This window comes from Erithacus rubecula, assembly GCF_903797595.1.
Source record: "Erithacus rubecula genome assembly, chromosome: 13".
Taxonomy (NCBI): Eukaryota; Metazoa; Chordata; class Aves; order Passeriformes; family Muscicapidae; genus Erithacus; species Erithacus rubecula.
Window position 1 is genome coordinate 10920753 of NC_136665.1, and position 17800 is coordinate 10938552.

Here is a 17800-nt window from a genome sequence, read left to right on the forward strand (position 1 = left end):
CATTCCCACCCCAAAGAGAAGTAAATCTTTCCTTATTCTTCTTTGTAAAACCCACATTCTTCAAATCCGTTTAAGGTCTGATCCTGCACACACAGGTGCACGAGAATAACCTTGTCTGCATTTGCACTCCCATCAGACCTGCTTCCCCCATGACACCCACGGAAGGTAATGGCATTATACTGGCGAGAAACCTGAAGAAAGAACAAAAGTGTGGGGAACTCTCACCCTGAACTGGGTTGTTTTCTAGAGCTGGGTACTTTCACCCCCTGATTTCTGCCTGCTCTCCGTGTCCCTGGGTTTGTGGCGGAGTTACCGGGCCCGGCTCGGGGATTCTGCCAGCGCAGAGTCCCAGCCCGGGCCAGCACCGGGCCCCTCCTGCCGGGGCTGTACCGGGGCTGTACCGGGGCTGTGCCGGGGCTGTGCCGGGGCTGTACCGGGGATGTGCCCGGGCTGTGCCGGGGCTGTACCGGGGCTGTGCCGGGGCTGTGCCGGGGCTGTGCCCGGGCTGTACCGGGGCTGTACCGGGCTGTACCGGGGCTGTGCCGGGGCTGTGCCGGGGCTGTGCCGGGGCTGTGTCCGGGCTGCGCCGGGGCTGTGTCCGGGCTGTGTCCGGGCTGTACCGGGGCTGTGCCCGGGCTGTGCAGGGGCCCGGTGCCGGCCCGGGCTGGGACTCCGGAGCCGGGCAGGTGTCATGAGCCGGCCGAGCGGGCAGAGGGTGCTGCAGAGACAGACACACGGACACGGACGGGACCCCGCCTGCGCCGGACACGGACACGTACAGGGACACACGGACACACACGGACACACAGACAGAGACACATGCACAGGGACACGCGGACAGGGACACACGGACAGGGACAGGGACAGACGCGAAAGGACACACGGACACAGCCAGCCCGGCTGCGGGAGGAGAGGATGAGCCTGGCAAACAACGCCCGTATCTGAGCACAGCCTGGACCAGCCCAGCCAGGAGGAGGTGCGGAACTGACCTTTAAAAAAATAAATAAATAAAGGCAGAAAAAAAAAAAAAAAAAAAAAAAAAAAAAAAAAAAAAAAAAAAAAAAAAGAAGAAAAAAAGAAAAAGCGCATATAAACCCCAGGGAAAAGATCACATGTTTAATAATCCCCTTTGCAGCCAGACAGGACCAGAGAGGAGGAGAACTGGGTAGTGCCCGGTTAGGACGCAGAGATGTGCTAGACAGGAGTTGAAGGGGGTAGAGACAAAACTCGCAGATAACTAAGGCGTCCTCGGGAGGGCAGGACCCCCGCCCCGAGCCCTGCCGTAGCAGGAGGCAGGAAGGGTTCTGCAGCCCCTCTGCCTTTCCCCGCTCCGCTCTGGGCTCCGGCCGCGCTGCTCCATCCCGGGAGCGCTGCTCCATCCCGGGAGCACAGCTCCATCCCGGGAGCACAGCTCCATCCCAGCAGCGCAGCTCCATCCCAGCAGCGCAGCTCCATCCCGGCAGCGCTGCTCCATCCCGGGAGCACAGCTCCATCCCGGGAGCACAGCTCCATCCCGGCAGCGCTGCTCCATCCCGGGAGCACAGCTCCATCCCGGCAGCGCTGCTCCATCCCGGGAGCACAGCTCCATCCCGGCAGCGCAGCTCCATCCCGGCAGCGCTGCTCCATCCCGGCAGCGCTGCTCCATCCCGGGAGCACAGCTCCATCCCGGCAGCGCTGCTCCATCCCGGGAGCACAGCTCCATCCCGGGAGCACAGCTCCATCCCGGCAGCGCTGCTCCATCCCGGGAGCACAGCTCCATCCCGGCAGCGCTGCTCCATCCCGGGAGCTCTGCTCCATCCCGGGAGCGCAGCTCCATCCCGGGAGCTCTGCTCCATCCCGGCAGCGCAGCTCCATCCCGGGAGCTCTGCTCCATCCCGGGAGCTCTGCTCCATCCCGGGAGCGCAGCCCTGCCGCTGCCGCAGCCGCTCCGGCCCCCAGACCGGGCATTGCCCCGCACCGGCCCCAGAGCTGCCGCTCCGCTTTTCCACTCCCCTGGCGCTCGCTGTGTGAAGCAAATCCCCTGGAGGTGGGGGAGAAGCGGCTTCCGTGACAGCGGAGGGAGAAGGGAAATAAAATAAAATAAAACAAACCAAAATAAAAAAGAGAGAAGAGCCAAGAAAGCACTTGCTTCTCATCATCTCTCAGGGACCAAAGCCAACTCTTTTCTTCTTATGACCCCATGCTGCAGGGAGCAAAGGGAGAGAAGGTACAGGGAGACACCTCCTAACAAAGCGGGGCTCAGGCTGCCCAGACCCCCTCGCACCCCCGGCAGCTGCAGGGAAGGCTGCCAGGGCCAACCGGGCACAGCCGAGCCGGAGCTCCACCAAAAGCGAGCAGCAGAAATGAAAGTTTCGAAATAGCATCCAGACAAGCGCCAAGGAGCGGAGCGAGCGGAGCTGCTCGCACCGGCGCCGATGGTGCATCCGAGGGGCTGCGCCGGAGATGTGACCGTCCCCTGCCCGCTGCACGGAGAGGGGTGAAGGCGCACAGACCCCTCGCTATTTATTTATTTATTGGAAGAAATGTATGGCTGACACCCAGAAGGCATCCGAGCCCTGAAAAAAAAAACTAAACCACCTCTGGACCCAAACGAGAACAAGAAGAATGAGACAGCAGCCTTGACCCCTACACTGAGGGGAAGGTGAGCAGAAAGAAAGAAAATACAGAAAAGCCATGCAAGCAGGAAACCTGTAGATTACTGCAGGTCTTTTTTTGCTTCACTGAGGACAAATATTTTACTGACAGCCATGCAGCATAAAGGCATCATGCTTATTGTGTTCTTGGAATATTTTATTTCTGGACATGGGGAAGCAGGTAAGCAAAATAAATCAATATTGCCATTCTGCTACAATTTATGCTAACTTTAGCAAGGGGAAAGGGGATAGAAATCAGGTCTATTTGTGGAAAATAAATTGTGTCAACATCTTTATTTTAGATTGATTTTTACAAGAAGTGTGTGTTAGTCAATACATACAAATGTTTCTTACTCCCTGCAATATCCAGCTTTACAGTTCAGTCTCCTTCCAAAGACTTATCATAGGATGTACAGGTTCATGCCCCCTTAAAAGAAAGGAGTGTGTCATTTTTTGGAAGCAAAAGAAAAGTAAGAGAGAAAGAAAGAGGTAGATGGAGTGAGATATGCTGGATGTTTGTTTTGAGGATGGAACACTGCCTTCCTAGGCAGGACGAGAGTGAAATGACAACATCCTTGGAAAGCATCAGCATAGGAATCTGAATTATTCTCTGTTAACTTAATATTGCATCATTAAAAATCACTGACAGTGTTTACAAAATCTTAACTGAATAGTTAATATGCAGAGGACACGATTAAATTAGCACTAGAGAAAAATTGATTAAAACAGAAAGAGAAGCTGATTAGTTGTGTGTATAAATGTGGGTGTACAAATAAACATATATAGGAATGATACAGCTGTAATAGTATTTTCTTGGGGTTCTAAAAGTACCTGGATTATGATGAAGACAAATTCCTTAAAGGAAAGGAAACAAAGCATTGGATTTTTGCCCTTTCTGTTGTGGTTTAATACATCTTTAAGTTCAAAAATGACTAATTACAAGAATCAAGTCAGAAAAAAAAAAATTTATTGATGAAAAAAATAATCATCCTTGGTGAATTTTCCTTTGAGATACTGTCTTGGAATCTCTCTTCCAGTACAGGAAAGCATTTCAATGGTTTAAATTTCACCTGTGTGCTCAGAGCATTAGGAAAGGAACAACACTCTTGATGCAGTGATTTGAAAGCAAGGGCTTTGACAGTGATTTGATAGCTGAAGGGCTCAGCTATCCTGCAAGCTCCACTGAAGGCAGAGCAGATCAAGTGGATTCAGCCCAGATTATTCCCTAGCTAGAACCCCTCTGATAACAGAGACTGGATTCCCATAACCACAAGAGTTATTTTCTTAAAAACTGAAAACAGCTTGTAAATTTACCATCCTGTTGTATTACCCAACAAGGCTGTCACAACATGACAGGGAATGAACTCTCCTGGGATGTTATTCTGGGCATTCTCTGGTGCCCAGGCTAGGATGCAGGCTCCCTATAGGATACATATGTTGACCTGCAGCACAGAAAGGTTGCAGAGATCTCTTGTGAAGTTGCTGACTTTTTGCAGAAGGCAGCCTGTTACAAACCAGCCTAAATCTGCTCTGCATCCAATTCACTAGGAGAAAATGAATCTTCAAGGAAATACAGCTCCCAGCTGGCTGCTTAGGAAGTGACTTGGCAGGGAGGGAGTGTGTTCTGTTTGGAGCTAAACTCATTCAAAATAATAGTGTAAGACATAGTAAATAGCAGCAAAATAATTTCATTTTGAAGGTGATGCTGCTAAGGATTCAATTTAAGTCCTTTAAATAAACATTTAGTGTATGAATAAAAGGTTTCTCAAACTATCAGCCTGTGAAAGTACAAGGGTTACCTGTTAAGTTTTGATTCTTTATTTAGAGCTGACACACATACAGAGAAGTATGTTTTTTGCATACTTCATTAACCTATGGGGAGTACAAAGCACATAATATTTGTGAGGAGTCCAATATTTGTCTTCTGCCACCTCTGTGCAGACAAGACAGTCTGTGTTGCCAAGATTGACTCCTTAGACCTTTAAACAAAACGGGAAAAAAAGCACCCAAACAAAATCCAAACAAACACCTTAACTTATTAGGCTGGAGCAGCCAGCTTGGGTTTATACTGATGTGACACTTGGACAATCCTTCCCCTTGCCTTATGCAGGTGGAGGGCATTACTCCCCTCAAATCAACTCTGCAGTGACCTGCAGACTCCTGCAGAAGGGACACTGAGTGGAGCTGACAGCAGCTTGGGCTCTTGCTCCACCCCAGCCCTCCCCACCTGAGCAGCACCTGGGCCAGCTCTCATCCCACTGGGAGCCCTGACAAGGAAGGTGGGATGTGGTCAAAAATGGCCACTTCTACCATCTAGCTTATATCAGTTGCAGGGCCTGGTTATTAGCAGGGCTTGGTTTCATCTGGTCTGAGGTTATTCTGCTCCTCTGCAATGAAGCTGCAGGGCTGGAGCCCACTGCTGCTGCAGGAAGGGTCTGGACAGCCAGGCATGGTGGATCCCAGCCTGGGAGCTCCTTCTGTCCATGCCTCTGGTCTTGGAGGCAGCTTGGTTTCACAGCACATTCTGGATTTCACCTCTGAGGTATTTTGGCAGCAGGCTCATTAGCTCCAGTTATCAGAACTATTTTAGTGCAGAAATACCCCAGGCTGCTCATGAGGGGATGAAGTTCAGCCAAACTTAGCACATGTTGGCCCCAGACAAACCAAGGAGTTGTGCAGCTGTTGAAACCAGTGTTAAAGGGTAAAATTCTAGGTCTTACTAAGAAAAACTTGAGCAACTCAAGTCCCCAGGGTGGTTAGATTTAGAATAACATTTACAAGGTCTTGGTTATTAAGAAAAAAGTTGAACAGATAATATAACGAGTGAAATCCAGGTTGGACATACATGCCGAAATTGTTCCATGAAACACACACAGAAGATGGCCAAAGGTTTTGCTCTTTCTGATATATGTGACATTTACTGTCCTGACTCACTGCAGGAGATTTAAGCACACAAAATCATTAATCTACATATGCAAAAGAAATAAAAATTCCAATTCAAACCACTCAGAAAATATTAGGCATCTTTCCCGTCTATCAGCAGGCTTTGGATGAGTTGCCATATGACCTTTCTTCTGTTGAGGGCGAAAAAAAAAAGGAAAACAAAAATAATTGAACCTGTTTTTAGTTAATGTCTACAATGTTTTAGTGCATTATGAGATATTGAAGTAAGAGGTCTCAGTTTGAAATGGTGTCCCAGGAATATCAATAGTATGACCTCCCTTGAACTGTGTGATTCCCTGATCATCAGATAGCACCATTGCTGTAACACGTGCTGGGCATGTGCCATTGACCTGCCACTTTGTGGCACAGCTCTGAGGGAGCAGAAAACAAACAAATAAATTAATCATACCATTTATGGAGCCAAGCCACCCTCCATGGAGTAAAAGCTAATCAACCTCATAATAACATGCAGTGCCCATGCACTGTTTAATTCTCTATGAATTATTCAGTGAGTCCTCCTGGCAGTTGGGGTAAGTTGTGTGTTTGCCTGGCTGCTGCTCCTCTCCTGCAGCAGTCTCCCCTTGCTGCCCAGACTCAATATTTCATGTTGTTTCCACAGAACCAGTGAGTGGTGGACAGGCTGCACTATCCTTGTGGCCAAGCAATGTTCTGCCAATTGATTTCTTTAAATACAAAGCTTTTAATCGACTGCAGATTTTGTTTTCTAATCTCTCTCCTTCCCTCCAACTCCCTTCTGCTAATTTGCACTTTGTTCTTCTCCCATTTTCCTAATGACACAGCATTTCAGACAGGAACTGTTTATTGATGTTGCTGCATTAGCAGGCAGAGCAGATAAACTTTCTTGTGACTGCAGCTCAGGAGAAAAAAAACATCATCGTTCTTTCTTTTTTTTCAAGGCTCAGAAAAAAACAGCTAAAAATTCAATACAAAACTAAAAGCCCATTTATGGAAAATACAAAAAGCAGCCATTCCCTTTAGAAAATGTTTTCTTTTCTGCTTTCTCATGTCCTTGTCTGCAAAGCTCCCCCTTATGCAACTTCCTTAATTTAGAACTCCAGCATCCCATTTCTTCTATGAAAGCTTTAGTGGTGTAATCCATCACTAGAGATGGAGTTTCTTTTAATTAAATGGTATATTTATACATAATCATCCATAATCCAATAACATTTTGTAACGTGGATCCATTCCTAATCAAAACTAAGTAACCTGACTCTCAGTCAGAACTAATGCTTGTTCAAAGCTCAGTTGTAAGACCAGTCCCACTAAAATTCTCTGGAGGCAAAGATGACATCTTTGTGCAGCACTGAGCAAAATCAGTTAATACTGAATCTACTTTACACACAGAAATTGCCTTTCTCATTTCCAGCAGATTTTGCCAAGCAGTTTGGACATTAACCTAGATGCCACTTGCAGAGACATTCTTGAGATGTGCACTTGTAGCTCATTATGCATTTACTTCTGGTGGTGCTGACAATCACCTGCTCAGCTGAAGGTGAAGCCCAAAACAGAACCAACAGAGCCAAAAATCCCCATCTTCATTCCTCTCCAGATGGGTCAGCAGCTCTTTGTGTCTGTGCTGGCACAGGGAGTGCTGGTGGGACTGGGGAGGGGCACTTCTATCCCCTGGATCTGAGAACTCTCAGGTGCCTTTGCAATCCAGGCACTGCTGCCCTCTGAGCTCTGCCAGCCTCCTGGGACACTGCACTGCAGAACTAAAACAAAATCATTGCCACCAACACACCAAATTACCTTGAAGGTGGCTTCCACCTGTTTCCAGAGCAGGCAAGAGCATTTGTGGATGATCTCTTTCCTTGCTACCTGAAGTTTTAGACTACCTCACACTGCATGTAGGCTGAAATGGCACCAACCATTGGCTAATGGGATTCAGTGGACATGCAATAACTGTTTTGCATCCTAACCCTGGAATGCAAAATGCATGAGATGTTTTCCAAGACAGTGTTCATGTCTGATCTTTCTTTCCTGGCCTATGCAGAGATGTCACTGAATCAACTCAGAATCAAAACCATGCAAATTGGATTTATTTTTTCACATTAATCTTTCCTTTTGGAAAGAGGAATGTCCATTTCATTCAACAACATTTACAATCTGAGTACTTTCATAAGGCTGATTTGGAGACCCCTGTCTTTGACCTAACTTGATTTTTAAACTAATTTTACCTAAGGAAAGGCTGAATATAAATGGAGTAAGGATTTTAAAATTTGACCTAGAATGTTGACCTTATAGCTGACCTTTGAACTGCTCCTAGATTACCCAATGTTTATGGTCATCCAATGTTTCATTGGAAGGGTCATTTCCTGCAGGACCTAAACCCAGTCATCTGACTTGTGACCTCTTGGGTTAGATTTATGACCTTGCAAGGTCAGTCTGTAACTCCTTCTAGAGTCTTAAGTTGCAAAGAGAACACTGAATATCATCAGGAATGCAGTTTTCTTTAGCACAGTAATAAGGTTTTGGAATTACCTTTAATTCTAGCTCACAAGACACTACTGATTTTCAAACAACATTAAGACTTTGTAGTTATCCCTACTTTTTCTTGATTTATAAATAAATATACTCACTGAAGATACCAAAAATTTGTCAGTATTTGCAAACTTGGCAAATAGAATATAATCACTTACCTCCACGTAAAGGCATTTAAACAAAAGAAAGACTTGTTTTTCCACTCTGCTACAAATTGATAACTCCACCTGATCTTATTAGAAGCAGTAGAAGATCAACACTCAGCTATAGAAACACAGGTTTTCTTTATGTGTTTATAATTTGTGTCATTAGTGTCCATAATTAGTGTCTATAACCTGTTGGGGTGGGAATCATCTCTTTTCTTTATGCGTTGACAGTGTCCAGTCCAGTTGACTTTGCCCTCTGATTACCATGAAAATAAAGGCATTGAATAGATTCACTCCTTCAGTTTGAGCTTGTTAGAGTGAAAGTAAAAATCACAAGATTTCTCTGGTTAATCATAAAATTCAGTAGACTGGCACAATTGCATTTGCAATGGAAATCAAATAAGCACCATAAGCATGAGTTTTACTAATGATCAGTTTCTGAGTTAGCACCAAACACAAGGATTAGATTTACTGAGACACTATCCCAAAACTCTGTGTGAAAAGATGAAGCAGCTCTCTTCAATGTCAGCGCCCAGATGAGGACTCCAAACATTTGTGTTGTCACCTGGGTTGCACGGTGAGAACCACTTGAGAAATTCTACTTGTGTTTCCTCTCCCTGTCCCTCAGATCCCACCAGGCCACGAGCCTTGCGCTGCCATGGCCGTGCCTGCAACCCTCCAGTGGGCAACCTGGCCAGGGGGAGGACCCCAGTGACCAGCAGCATGTGTGGCCAGAACAGCACAGAGCTCTTCTGCTTCTACCCCGAGCAGCGCCGGCTCCAGCGCGGCTCCCCGTGCGGGCAGCCCCGCTGCACCAAGTGCAACGCCAACCAGCCCGACAACTCCCACCTCCCTGCTGCCATGACAGATGATTTCTTTGCAAACCCCACCTCCTGGTGGCAGTCTGCCCAAGGGGTGCACAGAGAAGAAATCAGACTGGACTTTGAGACAGAGTTCTACCTGACCCACGTCATCGCCGTGTTCAAGTCGCCTCGCCCGGCTGCCATGGTGCTGGAGAGATCCCAGGATTATGGGCTGACTTGGAGGCCCTACAAGTATTTCTCTGTCAACTGTACAGCTACTTTTGGGCTCCAGGATGATCTCATTGAGGAAGGCTCCATGTGCACCTCCAGGTATTCAGATGCAGTGCCCTGCACCAGAGGAGAGGTAAGCAATAACTGAGGTTTGCACTATTTAATGTCAAAAAGCTCAAGACTGCCAGAAAACCAGAGTGTATCTCAAAGAAATGCTGTGCATATAAACTGAGAAAGGTATCCCATCCCTGAAGGCTTTGTAATAAGCACATAAAGGGGAAGAATAAGAGAAATTATACATCAATGGTAGAAATTCTTTAGCAAATTTCTTTTATGAGAGTTCACAGGATAATATGAACATTACCTAATTTTACACTGCAGATGCCCAAAACTGAACTAGAATTCTAGCAAAGTAGATGTAGGGAAACACACACCTGTAGAGTCTGATTTATCCAAACCATTTTCACTTCGGGATGACATGAACTGCATGATCTTTCTTTTTCTTCTCCATATAAAAAGTCTTAGATGATTGGCTGACTTTTAAATACATCATTACTCCAAGTTCAGTGATTTCTTGCATTCACTTTTCTTGCTGGTGGTGATTATGGCTGATTTTACCAAGCCATAGGCTTCAGAAATGAAACAGCTTGGAAGCAGAAGTGGGAGTGAGCAGCCAGGATTCACTATTCAATGGTAGGAAAAACCCTCCCTTGGTATGATATTCTGATTTGTTTTTAAACATATGCAAAAGAGTGTTTTCAAAATAAATATACAACTGTTCACATCAATTCCTCTGACAAGAACATTAACTACTGATTAGGCTATTTTCATTCATCAATCTTGAAACAGTTCAGATAGGAAAAACTATAAACATAATTGGCATCATTTTACAGATAAGACAAGGTCACAAAGAAAGATTATAAAATATTCCTGTAATTACAACAGAGGCTTGAATCTTCTCATGTCCATTTATTTCCTTCTCTCTTCTTCAGAGAAGTCACAATCCTTTTGGTTTTGATGTCTGGAAGTGGTCAGCAGATTCAGAGAAACACATATCTGCAAATTAAGCTTAGGTGTGGGGTGAATGGTCCAGATAGACTTCAGAAAACCCAGTGTTTCAGCAGAGCTCTTCAAAATACACAAAAGAAGAAATAAAGGTACTGTACCTGAGGCAGGGCACAGCAATAGGGAGAGATTGAATTCATCTGTGTGTAACAGGCTAAGAAACATCTCTGCACATGAGAAAGCTGGAACAGATCATCTGACTACTCGAACTTCTTTCTGGAGTAGTCATTCTGCTGGTCAGTTATCATGATTCATTTCATGTCCAAGTCAAATACTTCCAAATGTCTTCTGTAGTGAGGCTACAATTTGCCACGTCAAGAATCTCAGCAAGTAATATATTTTTCCATTCTTGTGTGCCTTCCAATCAAAGATCTGGAAATACTTTGCAAGAGCCAGTTAATGATCTTCAGCACACATACAAGTGTTCTGCTGCCATTTCACAGATGAGAAAAGAGCAGCACAGGAAGGTGAAGCGTTTTGTGGCAAGAGAAGACAATTCCAGTTGAGTGAGGGACAGAACACAGGGTCTGAGGGAAATGCCTTGGCCTTAAATACAAAATTACCCTTCCCTCTCTAGTACAGTGTCCCCTGCACTATGTTTGCTCTTGTTCTTACTTAACCTTGGGGAATATCATTAAGACCATGTGCTGCTCCTACAACAAATCTGAGAAGAGGATGGCAGGAAATCAAATAGTAAAACATTCATCCAACATAAGCCTTTGTGATTACAAGTGTCAAAGTGATTCTGTCATTTTGGGCAGTCACTTCAATACTGAAATGAGTATGTGGGTGCTTAATCAATCTATGGCATGGTAGTAGATGTCAGAAAACAAAAGTAATAATAAGAATAGTCCTGTATGTACAGGTTACCCTTGCAGATCTCAAATACTTTCATGAACATGAATTGAATAGGTGCAGAGGTCTCTTCCTCATGGGACAAGGGCTGAAGCTTTAAAGCAGCACTCAGGAATCTGTGTGGCAACTTAACAGAGGACAAGACAAATATTGTTTCACAGCACATTGACCCAAAAGGATTGTCAGGCTCTGGACAGACTTTACAGAGGCCTCTTAATCAATCCATGAAATGTCCCCATGGCAAGGGTGCAGAAGCTTTTCAGGTCAGCAATATGACATAGCAGATTCTTTAGTGAACTGAAACAGAGGAAGGCAGAGTGCAGCTATTTAAGGTGATACCTGATCAGATTTGCCTGAGTGACACTGCCACTCTTACTACAGGTCTCATGGGAGCTTTGCCCACTCGTGTCAGAACTGCAATTTTTCCCCTTGTTTTGAGGATGTCACAAATGTCACCAGGGCACCCCTCCAGCACTGACTCAAGTGACTTTGAAGGCAGCTGGCTGAATCCCCACCAGTATTTTCTTCAGTGTTCTCTGCTTCTTTTTCACCTCCACTCTGACCCACCCAGTTACTGATTCTGGCTAAGCCTTGGATTGCTGAGGGGCTCACATCACAAGCTGACAGCACGTCTGAAATAATCAAAACTGTTCCAACTTAAGTGCTAATTAATGCTCTGACACAAATGCCAGTTTTCTTTACTGCAGGGTTTGAAGTCATTTTCACCACATGAGACTCAGGTTATTCTTGGGTCCTATTCATCCTGAGAACAGACACAAATTCCTTTTTTTAACAGGGCATAAAAGGAATTTAAATAAATAAATTAATAAATAAATGGCCAAGTGAGAACACTTAGGTTTAAAACCCATGCATGACACATCATGAAACAAGATTTCAGGTCAACTGGCTTCCAGAACTGAGAATATAGGCATGCAAGGAGAAGGTGATAGAGCTGCAGTAACCTACACATATCTGTAAACTGAGATGCATCTCAGTCAGCACATTCTGGCCACCAAGACCACTGAAAGAATTTCTTCCTAAAGCTAGGTAAAAAATTTGTCAGAAGAGAACATTTTAGGAGACTAGAATGGAGTAAAAGGCCTCTGAATGAGTGACGTGACAATGTCACAACAGAACATAATATTAAATTAAGGCAGATCCCTTGCCCCTTATTTTTCACCTATGACAGGGTGATATATCTCTGTTCCATCTCAGAAAAGATGCATCTGAGACAGAAGGCATTGAGAAACACCTCATATAGAAATGTAAGAAGATTACTCTCTAAAACATCTTTTCTTTTACTCAAGCAATCCCTTACTCCTGTTCAGATCCAGAGTGCTTTAGTAGACAGAATCTATCTATCTGAAATTCTAGGATCCTCATCATTAGTTCATGAACTAAAACCAGCACCACATTTTAAGGTCTGTTCATCATCTGTAAATGCATCTACAGAGAATGCTGGCACGGAGTCTTATGAATCAATTGAGACCTCTTTTACCCACTTGTTCATCCATCTGTTCTTCTAACTTAAAAACACTGCACTATGTAGTCATGGAGCCTAAAATGAGCCTTCAGGTCAGCTAACATAAATTGTTTGTCTGGCCCAAACAAAATGAGAAATTACCACAGCACTGCATCAGACATCAATGTGAGTTGCAGTTCAAACATCACATGGGGGAAAAAGGGACTGGAATGTTTGAACCTGCATCCTGACAGCACGTGCACTCAAGGATCTGAGAGATTAAGAGCACGTTTTTAATAAACTGGAATATCAGGAAATGAAAACAAATGTTCTCCTCCATTGAATATGATGTTTGCATGAAAGGAAGACATTAGCATGCAAAGTGGGGTGGAACACTGACCTGCTCATAACCACCAGGCCCAGAAGGAGACCCTTCCCCTACTGGGTCTAGCCAGAGGAAGGGAGCTTGAATCAAAGGCTGGTTCATTTATGAGAGTGTCTGTGTGACAGATGACACCAATGAAGTGTGATATAATAAACCCATTACTGGAATCCACTGGGGGCTGGAAGAATTGTGTATGCCTGAATTAAGGAACTGGTTTCTATGGCAACATGTTAAGTGTGCCTTGCACAGAAGACCTGTTCATTCTCCGTTTTGCATCCTGTGGTGACCTCTTTAGGGACACAAGTCCCCAGCAGTGCCTTTTGTCAAAGATGAGTGGACCCTCTTTGTAGCTAAAAGACATTTAATCACTCTTGTAAACACACTCCACTGGGTGAATGCCAGACCAAGACAGGCTGTGATGGGTGCAGTTGTGTGTGCTCCAAAAGCCACCAGGTTGCTCAGAGAGAAGTCACAGTCTGCTGTGGAAGGTCTTTTCTTCTGCACTGGCACTGAAGCCTCTGCTGCCTTTCTCCATCCACGGGGACTTCCAGAGCAATATCTGTGCAAAAGGGACCACTGGCACCCAAGCACCAAACCAGGCAGGGAAAGGCTCTGGGTGGGATCTGTGTGATCCTGTTCCAAGGACCTGCATTTTCCACTGTCTTTTCTCAAGCTTCTCATACCAAACCTTTTGATAAACAAAGAAGTATTCCCTGTGCACACATCCCCACACCCCTCATTAAATGGTAGCATCAATAATTCAAGAGGTCACCACTGAGGCTTCGGTGACTTCTTAGAGTTCTGATCTCATATGGCAGTGGGGTCACTGGAAAGAAACCTGCTCAGCACATCACAAGGTTGAATTCCCAATAGCTGAGATTCAAAAACAGGGTCTTGCACTTCAGTGAATTATCCAACAGTCACCAGGACTGGCCTCTGAAAGTTGCATGATGCTCGGGTTATTCCAACTTCCAGCTGGGTTATTCCACCTTGCATCTGGAAAGGATTCCAGGAGGGATTAGTCACTAGTGCAGGTAAGTGTCTGATTGTTATGACTAGGGCTGTCTGGTCAGCATTTGGTTTCCCTTGAGCTGCAGGGCAGGTAGGAGGCAGGGCAGGTTGAGAGGAAGCAGTGACCACCAGCAGTGCAAACAGGCTGGCAGCACTGCCAGGCTGTGCTTCCCTGCAGGAAGAATTAAGGGGATCAAGGATTTGTCTGGAGGGAGCTTGAACTGCCTGAGACCAGTCCAGCAATCCCATCCCTGGCAAGGGAACTTGAGGAGGGCACTGAGTGTCCTACTCTGACCTGGTTTGTAATGAACCATTTCAGAAACATTTGGAACATTATAAATCAGTCAGAAAGACACAGCAGTGGGGATTTTTAGCATTACTTCTGCAATTTCTGCATTTTCTGAACATACAAGTCAGCAGACATCAACTTTTTTTTCTTCTCACCCTTTTTTATAAAACCTTTATGGAGGTGCAGCCATTGCTTTTTTTTTCCAGGTTTCAAATATGAAAATGAATTGTTGCCTAAAAATGCTATGAAACTTAGTAATTTATCGTTGTAATTTTCAAACTCCAGGCAAAAGAGCATTTAAATATTTGTTCTACAGTTGTCCATACATCACTGTCACAGTGAGATTATACATTTAGCTAAGTCTGTTCATGTGTAAGATTTCAGCCAAGACTTAGAGATACAAATGGCTCCATTTAAAAGTAAAGGATGCTCTCCCATGAGAACACAGCCTGGCTGACATGGGTTGTTTTAGCTTTCCCTGACAATCCAGCAGTGAAATGAGTCTCCCTGCTCTCAGTCCAGCTCCCAGTCAGGCTGTTGAATCACAGAACTCCTTGTGCCACCCTTTGCCATTTGAGAGCAAGCCTTGTAATGGAAAAGGACACTGCACTTTGTGGGAGCATGGAAATGTCCTCACATCCCCACATAAGCTGCTCCTGCATAGAAGGGAAGGAGTTTTTCCCATTCCCTTTGTACAAACTGAAAGCTGAAGAGTTTTCTGTCAAATAATCTAGATTTTGTGTTCCAACTACATTACCTGTCTCATACAGAGTACTGCTTCTCCCTACAACCCTTTCCTTTCTACATGGATGTTCTTCTGCAGATAACCTGAACCTACAGAATACAATTTGTTTGAGGAAGAGAAAAAGTCTGCATGGCTCTTAGATTTGTCTGACTTCAATTATGCCATAATCATATTGGCAGTCACATCTATCTATTAGTACTAAAATGCCACACAAATTGTATTACTGGAATAACCTCAAAGCAAACCAGACTGGAGGCACATCAACCCTTTCTGATTTGGAGAATACAGAATGAATTTAGGATGCCACTGTCTTGGTGGTAACTGAATTTACCCAGGTCCAAGAAATTTAAAAAATCAAAAGCACAATTATTTCCTTTACAAGCTACCATATTCCATACTTTTTTCTAAGCTTTGTTCTCTGAAAGGACAGAAAAGCAGTGAATCTTTACTAACAAACACCATTCCATAAGCTGTCAGAATAGACCTTACAATGGCTGGGAAAAGAGTTAGATTTTCTCTGTGCTCCAAACAGTTAATCAGAAAAAAAGATTATGTCTTAGTTAAGACTACTGTACCACAAGTCCATCAAATAAAACAGAGAATATATGCCACTGGGTAGGAAAAATTCTGAGACAGTTGTTTATTGTTCCTTTAAGAACAAAATCAACTCACATGAAAATCTCTTAATGAAGAGGATTTAGGAGTGATGAGAGTTTTTATTGCAGCTTCCTTCTGATGGACCCAGAATAAGCACACAGACATTTCTGACCTCATTAACCTGATTGTGTGCAACATGATGAACACAGCTTAAGGATGATTTGCAGTATCAAATTCTTGCTCTGCCTAGGGATCTTCTTTTGTAGGAGGTCATGCATTGGCACTGCCCTCCATTTATGATTCATATTCCTTGACCTTAGGCTATGAGTTTGCAAGGGGGAACCTTTGTTGTGCCCACATCTCTTCTGACTAATACTGGCTGGAAGATCAGGTTAAGAAAACAGAATTAGCTGCATCAGGAATGGAGAAGCAAAACCTATGGCAAGAACTCAAAAATCTGAGACACTGTCTCTGAAATGAAGATGATCTCTTGATTGGTGATAAAACAATGTGAGGCTGTGCCAATTTGTGTACAGCAAAACCAGTCACCTAACAGTGGCTGCCTTTGAGCTCTGCATACTTACAGCATTTTCCAGACTTCCTTGCTCTTAGGAAGGTCAGGAGAGGACAGGGACCATCGTTTTGAGGTGCAGCTGATTGACTTTTGAGAATGAGAATGACAAATATGTGCTCAACAGCAGATATGCAGATAAGCATGAACATCCTACTCAGCATTCAGCTCCAGGGCCAGCCCCTGATCATGAGAGAAACTCGTGGTGCATTTCCCCAAAGGGTTAAACTGTAGAGGTGCTGCACACCTTCAGTTCCACCCAGTTCAATGGGAAGATTTCTAGGGTGTCCCTAAGCAGACTCAATCACCATCAGATTTTCTTCTGCAGCTGTGCCTATGCTACTTTTATGACAGCTGCACACTGATGTTTAGGGGAACAATTGGGAGATTTCAGAACAGTCCATTGCAGCAAAAATAGAACAGAGCTTGCTACCAGATGGAGATTTCATTAGATGAGAAATAGCTTTACAGTGAAAATCATGAGAAGCTCTTTTCAAAACTTGCATCTTAATTAAAAGAAAACACTTCTTTTTTATTATTCTCTCTTCATATCTTTTACATCAATGTAATGGAAAACTGAAAATTCACACAGTATCTCTGGGAAATGAAAAAAAAAATATTTCTGACTTTCTGCAAAAGGCAGAAGTCAAATGTCTACCTGTATAGAAGGGATTTTCTCCATAGGCTTTAGAATTATCAACCTTGTGAACTGAAATAAAAGGAACAAATAACACAGTGAAAAGGTAGAATGTCTCTTCCAGCAGCTCATGACTCTGGGAGTTCACTAATGCTTAGATCCATTTTTAATCTAATCTTTAATATATTCATGCAACAACAGTTGAGATGGCCAAACTCTTATCTTTTGCCTGCAATTATTAAAATTGCATGTGTGGACATCCATCTCCAGGAATTCTCAGGAAATTTTCCAGACATAAATTTATTAATATTCCTCCCATTGCACAAAGTACTTGACTACAAATATCCCATTTTTATGGAAAGAAAACAGTGCATAGAACTGAGTTCCTACTGAAACTAATCCAGAACAGCATGAGCCCCTAGTTACTTGCTGAGCATTATAGTGAACAGTTGTGCTGGTGCTATGACCAAATAGTTACATTCCCCACTCTGTATTTTTATCAAAGTGATATCTTCTCCTTTTTCAAAGAGATAAAATTCTTTCCTAAATCATATAAAATTGTCAACCTATATATATAGCCACCATCAATCTGTCTCTTAATTTAGGATCCATTTTTCCTTAGGGCACTATAAATCCAAACACATTCACTTAAAACATAGTCATTCATATCACAAAAAAAAGTATAGGGAGTTGGTTTTGTTGGGCTATTTATTTATTTATTTACAGCTAAATTATGATTTTATGGAAAATTAATTCCTGGCATGTAAGGTGAGCTTTTTTTAAAAAATTCCCAATCTAGTATTATTTGAATCAATACCTATAGTAGACTAAGGAGGAGAAATTACTGGTACTAACATCTTTTTCTTGACAGTAGGGCAAACTTACCATTTTCTATTTTTATGCATATGTGAAATAAAACTTCTAA

The 17800-nt window shown here is 43.9% G+C and overlaps 1 protein-coding gene across 1 annotated transcript in view; it reads left to right on the top strand.

Annotated features, from left to right (window-relative positions):
- The first annotated feature begins 1874 nt into the window (after positions 1 to 1874).
- Positions 1875 to 17800, top strand: part of LOC306807468 (netrin-4-like) — a 43326-nt gene continuing 27400 nt past the window's right edge. Inside the window, exons 1-2 of the mRNA XM_079317115.1 lie at positions 1875 to 2814; positions 8853 to 9391. Of these exons, the coding sequence (XP_079173241.1) occupies positions 2748 to 2814; positions 8853 to 9391 (606 nt within the window). The 5' untranslated portion in view covers positions 1875 to 2747. The remainder of the gene's footprint in view (positions 2815 to 8852; positions 9392 to 17800) is intronic.